General features: G+C 45.2%; 1 protein-coding gene across 3 annotated transcripts in view; it reads right to left on the reverse strand.

The window, feature by feature from the left end:
- Window positions 1-1,931: 1,931 nt before the first annotated feature.
- The window catches only part of DVL1 (dishevelled segment polarity protein 1), a 90,470-nt gene continuing 79,617 nt past the window's right edge, over window positions 1,932-12,784 (reverse strand). For all 3 annotated transcript variants that reach the window (XM_054222310.1, XM_054222309.1, XM_054222311.1), the window contains exons 12-15: window positions 8,361-8,492; window positions 7,299-7,466; window positions 6,578-6,784; window positions 1,932-2,383 (exon numbers count right to left, since the gene is read on the reverse strand). In XM_054222310.1, the coding sequence (XP_054078285.1) occupies window positions 1,965-2,383; window positions 6,578-6,784; window positions 7,299-7,466; window positions 8,361-8,492 (926 nt within the window). In that variant the 3' untranslated portion in view covers window positions 1,932-1,964. The remainder of the gene's footprint in view (window positions 2,384-6,577; window positions 6,785-7,298; window positions 7,467-8,360; window positions 8,493-12,784) is intronic.

Genomic DNA, 12,784 nt, shown 5'->3' on the forward strand with positions numbered 1-12,784 from the left:
CTACATGCCTAGCTCCCTTTTGAAAGTGAGACTTACGTCTCCAATTAACACAGACAGTTGAAAACGTTACTCTGACTTTTGTAAAAGGGATGTGTTTGCACACAGACCTGTCGTAAGAACTGAAGTGGTGAAAAAAATCTATCAGAATGAGCAACATACAAAAGGGACAGCTTGAAGAGTAATTTTTCAGGGTGACAAAGGAACGTGAAGCTACATGTATATAGTGAGAAAGACACGTTCTCTTTTTGACATTCATATCGGATATTCACACTACCCATAAAGCATGGAACATAACAAAAAGAAGCATCTTACCAGTGAAGAAAATGCTTATATACAGTAAAGACTGATTTTAAAGCACCTGTCCTAAAACCTGCTAGAAGCAGGTATCTCACAAAAGAGGATTTCACCGAGGCATGGCCCCGTGGTGAAATGCCACTAAGTGACTGCAGCTGAACACGTTTCCCATTAAATGAGCCACCAAAACAGTGTGTGGGTGTGCTCTTCCCATGCCCTCGATTCAGATACTTTAAAAAAGTGAAGGTTCCTGAACATCCTTTATCAAGCGTCCATAGCCTTAGAGCGAGAAATCCACACTAATGAAATCCTGGGGATATACAACAGCAGTTGCTTAAGTCAAAGCTCCCCAGCAGGAGCTTTAGCACGGGCCTCGCTCTGTGTCGGGTATAAAGATTCATTCATTGTACCATTTATGAGCTGTTTTCAAAACATCCTCTCACCGCTCTGCTAACAGCTAGCCCCCATCTGTGTTCAGAACACATTCCCTTGGGTAACACTGCAATTGGGATTAGACATCTCCAGGTTTCTATTTAAAAAAAAAAAAAAAAGAGAAAGAGACTGCTCAGAAACTAAGAACGGAAAAAGAGGTGATCAAAATGATTAGCCACGTCCCAGTGGGAGCCAGGACTTACCTACGCCTCTGCTAGAACGGGATAAATATCCCCTTCAAAAGGGAAAAGCTGCAGCTACACTATCAGAATCGCATAGCAGCAATTGTCCTATTTCTGTGGAAACAACTTTTAAAACCTGTAAGCCAGTGCGCATTATAACCAGAAGAGAGAGACACCTCTGTCAGCAGGGATGTGACTGAAATGCCCAGGAACGGACCGCAGCTACAAAGTCACTACCATGAGACTAAATGAAATAACTTTACAAGTTCTGCACGATAAACACATACAGTAGCAAGACTCCACCACTCCCTTGATAGAATAATATCTTTTTTTAAAAAAAAAAAAAAAAAAAGAAAAAAAGAAAGAAAGATTGATTTATACTCCCTAGTCAGGAGAAGAAGGTGGCCACAGCTTTGCTTTCTGCTAGGAATTGGTTTGAGCCTGCTCCTTTCCGAGCGCATGTTGTCTGTCCACTTGCAGGTGCCACGGCTGCTTGGAGCGCTGACTGGTGCCATCCAAGAACCAGCATCGCGAGGCAGTATCACAGATACCAGCCAGCGGTCATTTTTGACTTGTAAAAGAAAAAGCAGGGAAAAATAAAAAGTGCTACTATGCATCATTGGAAATTTAGAAGTCGTGTGAAATGATAGTCCTTGAATCGGCCAAAAAGATAACACCGATTGCCTTGTGTAGGTGCCACGATTACCAAAGCGCATTAAGATGTGAATATACACCAGGCATTCACAACCAAAAACAAGAGGGGGGAAAAAAAATAAAGAAAAGATGCCATCAATTTGCTAATATTTAGCAATCCCAGGAGATTTCTTTTGTTCGTTTTTGTGGGGTGGTTTGGGGTTTTTTTGTATTTTTTGTTTTGTTTTCTTGGTTTTTCTGCAACACAATTGCAAACCAGGAAGGTGTGACATGCAAGACAGCCAAGTTTCTTCCAGTAAGTGTTTGACAATGACCAAATTGCCCACCCACCCCCAAAACAATCATTACCCGCCCCCCCCCGCCCCCGGCCCTTCCCCAAGCAGAGTCTGAAGGCACTTCCTCTCACATGATGTCGACAAAGAATTCACAAGGGTTGCCCATGGCCTTCTGGAAGGACTGCCGGCTCCCCGTCAGCTCTGGAGGAACAGAGCTCAGTTCCCTCACGGGGGGCCCTCCAGGGGGTCCGCTCGTCCCGTAGACTTTGGAGCCCATTTTGGGGAGATTGTAGAGGGGTGGGACTCCTGGAGGCCCGTAAGAATGATGGCTGTGGTGGCTTCTCTCACTGTGGGTGGCAGAGACGTGACTCCGGTGGCTGAGCTGGCTGACGGGCCTCTCCCGCCGCAGGACACTGGTGCCACCCCCGCTGCGGGCAGTGTGGTCGGACTCGCTGCCGCTGCCAGCCGACTTACGGTCCTTCTCTCTGCCAAGAGCTCTCCTGCTGTTCTCGCTGTTGCTTCGGTTCGAGCCGCTGCTTTTGCTTCCTAAAGCCCCCCCAGCAAAAAGGACACAGAGAAAAGCAGCATTAGCTCACGTCCGCTGCTGTCTCCCACGTCAGCTCCTACCACAACCCACAGATCCGGGTACGACCATCGCAATGGCAACAGTGATGACAGAACCAGGCCTGAACGTGCGTTGGTGGCTTATGGGACTTAGCAATGACAATCGGTAGAACAAAGCTGACAAGGTGGTGCCATGCACAGGTACACGTAGACACCTCAGAGCTTGCCCAGGGGAAGCCGCAGCTAGCCTGGAGCTACTGGCTGAAAGCCTTTGCTGGCTGAAAGCCATCTGCTCCGCTGCAGCCCCACTGACTGGAGAGAGGGGAGGAACAGGAATGGAAGGAAGAAGCAGGCATTTGGGGTTTGACTCAAGCAAACGAGGTTCAATCTAATTGTAACTGTCTTTGTTATCTTCTACTGGCAAAAACTTTTCAAAAAGAAACTCATTTGCCTTCTCTATCACCCTTGGGCACACTGGGCATACTCGCACCCAGGGCCAAATCGCCTGAGGTTAATAGATGTCCTTTTGCTGGCTCCAGTGGGTAGATTCTTTTTAAATTCATCGCTACCATGTTCTGTTGTTGGAGAATTCTTAAAAACCCAGTTATTTGTTGAACAGCTCTACGATGAATCAGTAACACGCAGGATGTTCCCAGCAGAGGCCACTAAATCAACGTGGAAAAACAAAGGACTGCTGCTGGTGTGCACGCTCAGTTGTTGCTACATATAAGCTTCACTAAACTTCAAAAATTGAAGGTCATGCTCTGTTACCATGAGAGATAGGCTAGGATGATGTCAGGAGACATTTCCGAGTTAATTATTCTTTTCAAAAAAACAACAACCAACTCAGAGAATCTCTCATTAAGTTCATGCCATCTTAGTGCAAGACCTTCTCCCCAAAAAGGGTCCCCAGCCAGCGGAACATGGGACCAGCTTTTGAGTCTGAATGAGCCACTGAGTCACTGGGGTCACTGAAACGGGAAACACAGAATGATTCTGAGCTGCTCCTTTCTTGAATTACAGATGATCATCACCTCCTGTCTGCTCCAGCTGATGTTTAGAGACAGGAAAACTAGACCGACCTGGGGTGTCCAGGGGAAAGGCTACATTCCCCTGCGGAGTGCAAGAAAAGCTGGGGACAGATGGAAAACACAGAATACAAAAACCACTGGACTTGAGGTTAGTGTTCTGAGCCTGGCACTCTGAAGTGGGATTTGCTGATGGTAACCCCTATCAGCTCTTCTCTGCTCTGGGAAAAACACCGTCCTGCTTTGTGCCTTAGTTTTCTTCCATCCGTAAATGGAGACGTTAACTTGGGTTGAGCTGTCCCCACCAACTCCTACAAAGATTCATTAAGGTGAGCCTTTGAAGAGGTAAGGTGCTCCCTGAGCTGCCATTTCAAATGTTTCACAGCAATCTTGTAAAGACAAATAAGAGCAAAGAAACTACTTGTTAGCAGGTTGACTGTTACAGCCTTTACTCCAAAGAACAACATAGATATTCTCTCCAAGAAGCATTTTGCAAGCTCTCCACCGTGGCACGTTTTTCACGGTGGAAGAAAATTAACATTTTATTTTAACTCTTCCACAGCAAATATACCTCTGCCTTTATCTCATGATGCATTCTGCTGCCACCCATCCAAACCCTGCAAACCTTACCCAAGTCATTACTCCTCGAGGCAAGCTCCCCATACACAAGAATCCACTGCCAGTTCCGTAGCTTGTGGCTGAGTACAGATCAGGCAGGGGAGAAAGCAAGCTGCCCTGAAAGCATGTATTACTCATCTTGAGAGGTCTTCCACGGGCAGTAGGACTGAGACTGCCATCACGTCGCTACTCCAGACTTGAGTATACCTGGACTAGCAGCTCTAGCTCATCTGCCAAGACTCTACGAGGTCAAGTGGTTAATGCAGACTTGTCTCAGAAGAACCTGGCTTTCTGCAGCTGCACTCCAAGCTGATTACGTGGCAGAAAGAAAATAGAGAAACCATCTACCATTATAGCAGTCTTCCTAAGAATAATTAGCAGCATAGCGGTTCTCCTCTGGCTGTGCTGAGGTTCACTCTCTCCCTGACCTGCCTTTAAATCCTGTCAGAGAACAATCAATCAGAAAGTCCCTCTAACCCTTGAGATTAAATGCAATCTAACAAGAGTGTCGCCTTCTTGGCAGCTAGAGACTGGCCTGTCTTAGAGACATGCAGCCCAAGCGAAAGCTGAGGTCTTGTTCACCAGATGAATTCAGTTACGATCTAACATCACGCATAAAAGAGAAACTTCAGAAGAAGCCCAATTCTAACACTCTGTATTGAGAGCGAGCAACGCAGCCTTGTGTCCCACTACTCAATACCTGCCTGAGACAGTGCTCAAGCATCTTTCACTAAATGAGCAGTGGAAGGGCACTGGTAGATAAATCCAATCCATATGGATAACATCAGACTAATAAATTAGGAGTTGGGATTTCTTTCTTTCTTTCTTTCATGAAGAGCAGCGAGGGACTGGTGACAGGACTCTCCCATCTGCTGCTGCTGCAGCAGAGGCACGCAGGGGCCAGACAGGTTGATACGCCAATGCCACGCTATTGGACTACTGTGCATCGAGACAGGTTGAGCGTCCAAGACAATTAAAAATAAAAAAATAAAAGAAAAAATACAGCTAAACATTTGGGTCACAAGAGTCTAAAACGATCATGCTGTGAATTCATTATTATTATGGAGGCATTTGAAGCTTACCAATCCCCTAGAGTCAGCCATTCCTCTAGGAATCCTTCAGTCTAACGCTTGCTCAGAACAAAACAAGGGAATAACAGTTACAAAACAAGAAACAACACAAAAGTGTAGTTTCCAAAAGAAGAACAAGGAAAGCGTTGAAACCCTTCAAAATTTAACACTTTGGCGCCTTTCATAAGGCTCTCTTTAGCCAGTAACACAGGTCGCATGGATAAAATACCATACCTTTCCTATTCCAGCAGCAGAGACCTAATATTCTACTGCCCACAGAACCAGCTGCCAAAAAAACCTGTCATGTTCTTCCCAGCACAATCAGCTTGCAGTTCTAAAACCTCTGGATATCACTGGGAGCTTCCTCACAGACACTTCTTATTTTGAGATAAGGTGGGAAGCAATACTGCTAAAATTGTGTGAGCAAGTTCCTGTTACAAAATTCTTCTGTGCAATTTTGCAAAATCTAACTGGCTGTGGTAAACAGCAAGAACTTCCATCCAAGTTACTGGATGTTCGCCGTTAAGAACACAGAGAATCCTCCCCCTTTCTTTACTGGCAGCATTTCCAAAAGCAAAACTCACTCTGGAAGTGATTTTAAAAAATAATTTTAAAAAAATCTGTACAGCAAAAAAAATACATAGTTTTTATTTACTAAGGTTTAAAAATGAACCACAAAATTATCCTAGGGCAGGAAAGGAGGAGGTCAGGTTTTTAATCCATGCAGTATTATCTTTTTTCCCCCTATCGTATATGACAGAAGAGACTCTCCTCCCTGTGAGCAGTGTTTCAGCCCTGTAACCCATCTGGCTGGCCGCTCATGCTTGTCTCACACAAGCAAAGAGAGCGATTTTCCTTTTGGACTGAGCACTGAAGTGACAGCCAAGAGCGCCTTGGTTCTAATCCCTGGTCCATCAGCAACGAAACGATCTAATTTCTAGCAACATCAGGCGACTGCAGCCCCCCTGTTGGCAATGGCTCTGACCTCTAAGAAGGGGGGCAATAGTTTATCTGTTTTAACAGGATGGACAATTGAGTCATTAAGGTTCTGGTTTCATTAATGGCCTGAATCAGCGTTCTCTAAGCAGTAGTTTACCATGTGGTGCTGTTGGGTAAGAAAAGTAGAGATGCCCATGCCACTATGGACACGACAAACAGCTTGGCTTTAGTTCCCCACTGGTATTTTGCACGGGGTACAGAACTAAAGCGTAACTATGAACAGCTTCTATTCTATTCTATTTGACTCAGTTAAAACGTGGCTGGCAGTTTCAATACAGAGCTGAAAGGCTAACCCACTCCATCACATACACAAACAGTTTTGATTCCGTGCGGTCGCACCCGATCCATGCAGGCAGCATACAAAAATCACAAGACAGGAGCACAGACAGTACGAAGGAACTCAAGCAAATGGTTAGGGCTAATGACGGCTGTAGAAATAAATACCAGATTAACCATCTTACCTTCGCTTTGCTGGCTCCCTGCACTGCCACTACCATAGCTAAAGCCTGGGTCTTGGTATGCTGGTGGAAAACACGGAGGGGGCAGAGGATACTGATACGTGTATCCTTGGCCTAATGGCCAGGGAGCAGCAGGATGTGGAAGTGGAGCAAGGGTATCCTGATCCGAGGCTCCGCTAGAACCGTTGTTAAGGTTCAGTGCAGCCATATCTGGAAAAGAGAGAAAAGGTGAAGACCGTGTTCTTACCTCGCAGCTGACTCCTGCGTGTTAATAATGGCTGACACAGCACCCCACTGCGGTGAGGGATCAGAGGGACTCAGCCTCCAGAGTTCACTCTAAATATCACACACGGTAGGGCAGGCATCAATATTCACCGCTGAGCACCAAGGTACCTTTGCAGCGTTTCCGTAAATCAAGGAGGAATCATCCCCCTTTTACAGATCGGAAACTGAGTGTGGCTGACAAGCAGGAATTCTGTGGCATCAGCAGAAATAAATCCTGCTTTCTTGAGCCTCGGTGCAATGCCCTGTTTGATGAGTTCATCCTGCTCTTCCAACTACTTGGTCTAACAGGAGTGTCAACCACTTGTCATGCAACTTCCCAATAGGGGCCTGCTCCGAAACACCCGCTTGTGAAATCCTACAGGACTCTGCTCTCCGCATCCTGCGAGCGCAGAGGAGACAACACCCACGCAGCTTTGCCCTTCGCAGGGGGGGAACTTACTGCCACAGAGGTCTCCAAAGACATAATAGCACTGTTCCGAGAAGGTGATTTTGTTCACAGTGTGCCTGAGGTAGCCATGTTTTAACATGCTGCTGGCATATTTTCTAGCCTCCCGTCGGTCTTTGAAGCCTTCCACGTGTGTGTAAAGCCAGTCAACCACATCTGCTCCTAAAATGAGAACACAAGAGGAGACACAAATATCATCCGAGCAAAACTGACCTCCTTAGGTTTTTTAATCTTCACATTATCACACAGCCCACTAGTACTACTGTGCCTGGTACCGAACGCAAATATGCAAAGAGCTTAAAATGTTATTTTCACGTCTCAGCTTAACCGCTACATTAGTTACCAGCAAACATCAATAAAGAAAGAAAAGAACTATTTTGCATCCAGTTGGACACTACATCAACAGAGACACCAAATACGCATGCAGAAAATTTTATAGTTACACTGTTCAACCCCTTCTGAGTTGCAGTAATGAAAAATGACGCGGGATGTACAGAACAGAAGCGATCGGGGGGGTCATCTTCCTCAAGAGGCAGGTGTCAACATTGTCAAAAGACCTGGGGGGAGTTCCAATCCCCTTCTCAGCAAAAGGTAACTACAACCTGGATTGACTAAATGTTAGCACAGCTCAGGTCACAGGACAGCCAGAATCAAAAGCAAACTAGTTGTGGTAATTTTAAATGTAATTAGATGCTCTGTTAAGGTTGTGTGGCTGTCTGGAACCGGAATTACAAGGATGGCTGCTCTGCTGGACTTGGGCAGATTGCTAGAGCCACACGTAGCTACACGGAGAACCAGAGATACAAGAAGTGAGGGTTAAGGACCAGCTGTGTGTGGCCATGAGAAACGTGCAGCATTTTTGGCTGCCCAGGCTCAAACAAGAGCTATTAGTTATTTCCTGTCACACTTAAGAGTTGTTCACAAATACCAAGTCAAGGGAATAAAAGAGGTCATAGACGGGGGGGAAAAAAAGTTCATATAAAGATAGTTTCTTCAGCCTAATTACAAAAACCCACTGTTCCCCCACCCCCCCCAGCATTTCTTTGATCTGCTTACCTATTACTGCATTGGAGATGGTAATTTTTAACCACATCCTGTCCCGAATTTCAAGGCCTGAGTCTGGGAGCTGCATAACCTTGACAATAGTAGCCATGTCACTCTTCACAGTTAAGGGAGATTCTTCTAATTCTAAAAGAAAGAAAGGTTACATGCTTCTTTGAAACAATCTGAGTCCGAAAAGAACTTCTCAGCTCCCAAGTTGGATGAAAAGTTTCAAGACAGCTTTACCAACAGATGCAAAAAACGACACAGAGGTTCCCAAATGCACCTTCATCAATGGCACAAGTCATCGCGTTCGGACCAAGTCTTCAGAGATCCTGCCCAGTGCAACCAGTTTAGTCACTGAGATGCTGAGTCCCTGAGTGTCTCAACTTCTCAAACCAGCTACAGATCAGCACTGCGCTCTTTCAGTCCACGCTGCATCCAGAGTTGCAGAAAAGGAAACCCAAGGAGTTCTAGGACCACTGCTTTTCATTTCAATTTGCCACAAACGGCCCCTACCCACCCAACAGTTCAGTGCACCGTATGCAAAACTCTGTAGGACAAGGGGTTTTGGCTTCTTCTTTAACTTTTGCTTTAACTGTCAGGAATAATACCCATCTGCATGGACAAAGATGACGACCATGCCTCAGTCAATGTCCATTTGTGGTTTGTTCTGTTTTTTTTTAAGATTTGGACATCAGCATAATTGGAGAGAACTGAAATTAGAAAAGCAAGCTTCCATCATCAGGATAAAGGCTAGTGGTTTCCTTAAAAAACCCAAATGATGGCAGCCTTACAAGTTAAAGGAGTCACTCAACCAGGCATTACTTTGTCCTGCATCTTTCTTGCAGAACACTTAAAATAACGCTATTCCCAAATGCCTCGGCAGCCATCGCCGCTCCATTCATCTCTCACACACTCTTAGGGGCAGAGCTGGCTCACCAGAGGCTTCACGCTTTCCTGATTATTTTTTTATAATAAAACCAGAACAATAGGGCTGAGATTCACCCCGCAGAACTGAGGTTCCTCCTGGAGGAGTCTAGTTCCTTTAGCGACTCCTTCCTACCACACGTAGAGGCAAGTGGCATCTCATATCGAAAGCCCAGTGGGGTGAATCTGGGTCCAAGAGTCTACCGGCTTCTCGTGTTCTGTGCAGAACTCCATCATCCTGTCTATACATAAGAGACCACATTCTTTGGAGACTGCTCCCATCTTCTCAGCCCTAGAAAATTCACGTCGAGCACGTGTCCTCTGTTTGTAGCTCAGACCTTCCCAGCAGGAATTCAGAAACCCTCCTCCCCTCCCTTCTCCCAGCTCCCCACATCACCCACCTTTCAAAAGCACAAGGGAACCAATTTTGTCCTTTTCCAGCAACCCAACATTTTTATAAAAGGTACAACCAGCATGAAACAATGAAAACTGAAAATGCATCTTTCAATACATGCACTGCTATTACGCATGAAAATATCCCAGACCATCTATGCATGCGGTTTCAATACTTACAAAGTTTGAATAAACACTAAAATTTTGCTTTTGCTTTACGTTAGTTTGGTTAGTGGCAAAAAGCAATGTGTTTGTTTGGGGAAAAAAAAACCCAACAAACCAATATTCAAGTAAAGTGTGTGGGGAGCAATAAACTGTATTTTCTTGGAGATCTGCGATCTGCATTTAAAGAACAACACTGGTCAAACGATCATCAATATTTTCTAAGTCTGGCAGTTCTTTACAAATATGACAATTCTAAAACACCTCTAAAATGAACCCACTTTGATCTGAACTCAGTCAACTGTGGGCCTGACCACCTGTACAGGGATGTGCAAGCCTGAGGAAGAGCACAGATGGCAACTCCTTTCTGGGGAACCACATCTACTGCAAAGCTCTTTCTCAGGGCTTTGGTTATTGCTTTTGAGTGGCATTTTTTTCCCCCCTTAGTAGATCCTGGTAATAAAAGAGGTGTGTGCTCCAGGAAAGCAAAGTCCTACCACACGTGATACCACCACTGGCTTGTTTCCTTCTTTGAGTAAGGAAGTACACATTTGCCCAAACAAAAAGGCCTCTGAAAATCACGCTGTAGCTCAGGCTGAACACTATTAAGCAGAAATAGTTTGAAGTCTCAAGTCAAAATCCTCCAAACTCCATGCAAGAGAAAAAGAAACTTTCCAACCACGTCAACAGGCTGCATTTTGAAACAGCAAGTTTTTCAGGAAACATTGAAACACTTGAAGTTAATCTCATGGAATGGGACAGTGCTGCTTTGCAGAAAGGGGTCCTGCGGTGGCAGAACAGAAACTGGAAAAATCTACCTTTAGCAGAGTAAAGGAGGAGCAGAGTTTGCACTGACTGAGGCAGCGAGTCCAACACTCACAAGCCACCGTGACAGACTATTCTCCTGCATCAGCCAGAACGCTGCTGGAGAACTAGAGACTTTTTAAAGCAATAATTACTATGAAACACCTCAGTCTGCCTTGGTTTGCATAGTCCTGTTTTTGAAGAAATGCACCTGAGAAAATAAAGAGCTAACGCAGAACAACTCCTACTGTGTGGTGGTGATTTCTATGGCCCCAAAATCTCAGCTATTTTAATCACTAGCACCGATGTGATGGTGACTGTGCAAATGCTTCTGATATCAGAACTTCACCTTTGATCCAGAGGCTAGAGAGCAAAGGAATGGTGGTCAGAAGGAAAGCAGTTATTCAGTCCATTTACATTATCCTGGTCTTGCTCCACGAACAGAGTAAACCAGCAGACGGTCACAGTCCTTGAAACAAGGAACCATGAAACAGACTTGTCTAAGGCGACTCCGTTAATTCACTGCTTCCACTTCCACAGCCAGGTACTGCCAACAGACGGTACATTTGCTTCAAACAGCAGGGCCTGTAGCCTCAGAGGAACTGAAACAGAGAACCTTGCACTGGAACACGAAAAGTCAGTGCCCCACTTTGCATGAAGCTCTTCGTTCTTTGAGATGTCCATGAGCAGTCTCTCCTCGTCTGTTCCTCTCCCATTCTGTCATTCCTGTCGAAGAGGGTCACAGGACAGGTCCTCTTTGTCCCCAGGGCCCTGAGGTGCTGCCTGCCCTGTTTGGGGGTGACAGGACGGAGCTGAAGGAAGGAGCGTTAAGCAGAAGGTCACAATAGAGAACAGGGTACTCCCCATGTTCTTGCATTCAGGAAAGGAAACACTGTAAGTCACTGGCACAGAAATGAGAAGCTGTCTCCGGAAACGTGGTTCTGCTCCCAAATAACCTTTATTTTAGAAGTATGATTGAGAGGGCGTCTGCGTTCCACACTTCCCAATCACATCACTGCATATCAAGGCACAGGATACATGAATAGTTCAAGAGGAATGCAGAGAAACAGACTCTCGTTTGACAGCAATCAGCAGATACATTGGATTCCAGCAACCTTTAGTACCCGTAAGGCTGAAAACACATCTCAGGATAAAGCAGTCATCAGGTGAGTGGTTCACTTGCTGTCTGCTGCAGATGTATTTCCCCTCCAGTGGTGCTGCCTACTATCTAACGAGGCTACTGCACCTACAAAAACAATAACTGCCCTTTCAGTTCAAGGCGAGGTGTAATTCCAGGAACTCTGCGCTTACAAAATCTGAGCGAGGGTAGAAGACAGAGAGGCAGACACGCAGGTAGCCTGATGGGACTGAACTGGTCCCTGCAAATGCAACTTTCACACTTCAGCCACGCATCGGTGACAGAATCTTCCCTGGACAAATCACCAACACCACATTGGTCTTTAAAATCCTCAAAGTGTCGTTTTTCTTGTTCATTTTGGTTTGTTTCTGTTTCTAAACGATATCCTCCCTTTCTCTCTAGAAAATTCTTATAAATTGAAAAAAAGTTACTCAGTCCTAAATTTAGACTCTGGATCTGGCAGACACTTAAGCATCCCTTGTTAGACATGTAAGTATTTACCTGCCTTTCAACGACTGCATACCAAGGTAGCACTGTTCCACAAACGAGATATTCTCCTCAGGGCTTTAAAGACACTTCACGATTTCTATGTATTTATAAGCAAATACAGTAAATCTCCTTGCTACAGATGAACAAATCTGACAGAAGAGTTGCACCTCTAGAGAAATTCTTCCGTATCAATATCACAGGAAACAAACCATACTCCTGAGGTGTAAAGTACCTCAAAACTTTTATGTCAAGTAAACAGAAGTGCTGTTCTAAATACGGACACTTTCCTGCACTAGGACTTCAGTAGACAGTGTTCTGGGAGACTCGTGCTCCTCGTGTGCTCCTCTTGCCTTACTGCCACACATTTCAACCCAAAAGCTAGCTTTTAACCCATGCTGACATCCAAAAGCCAGGGAAGAGTAAAAGAAAGGAAGATTTCATATTCTTTAAACAAAAAATTTCCACGATAAGGAATCATGACAACTTGGTTATAGGGATGTGACTGCTTAGAGACTGCCACCGA

This window comes from Rissa tridactyla, chromosome 16 (assembly GCF_028500815.1).
Source record: "Rissa tridactyla isolate bRisTri1 chromosome 16, bRisTri1.patW.cur.20221130, whole genome shotgun sequence".
Classification (NCBI taxonomy): Eukaryota; Metazoa; Chordata; class Aves; order Charadriiformes; family Laridae; genus Rissa; species Rissa tridactyla.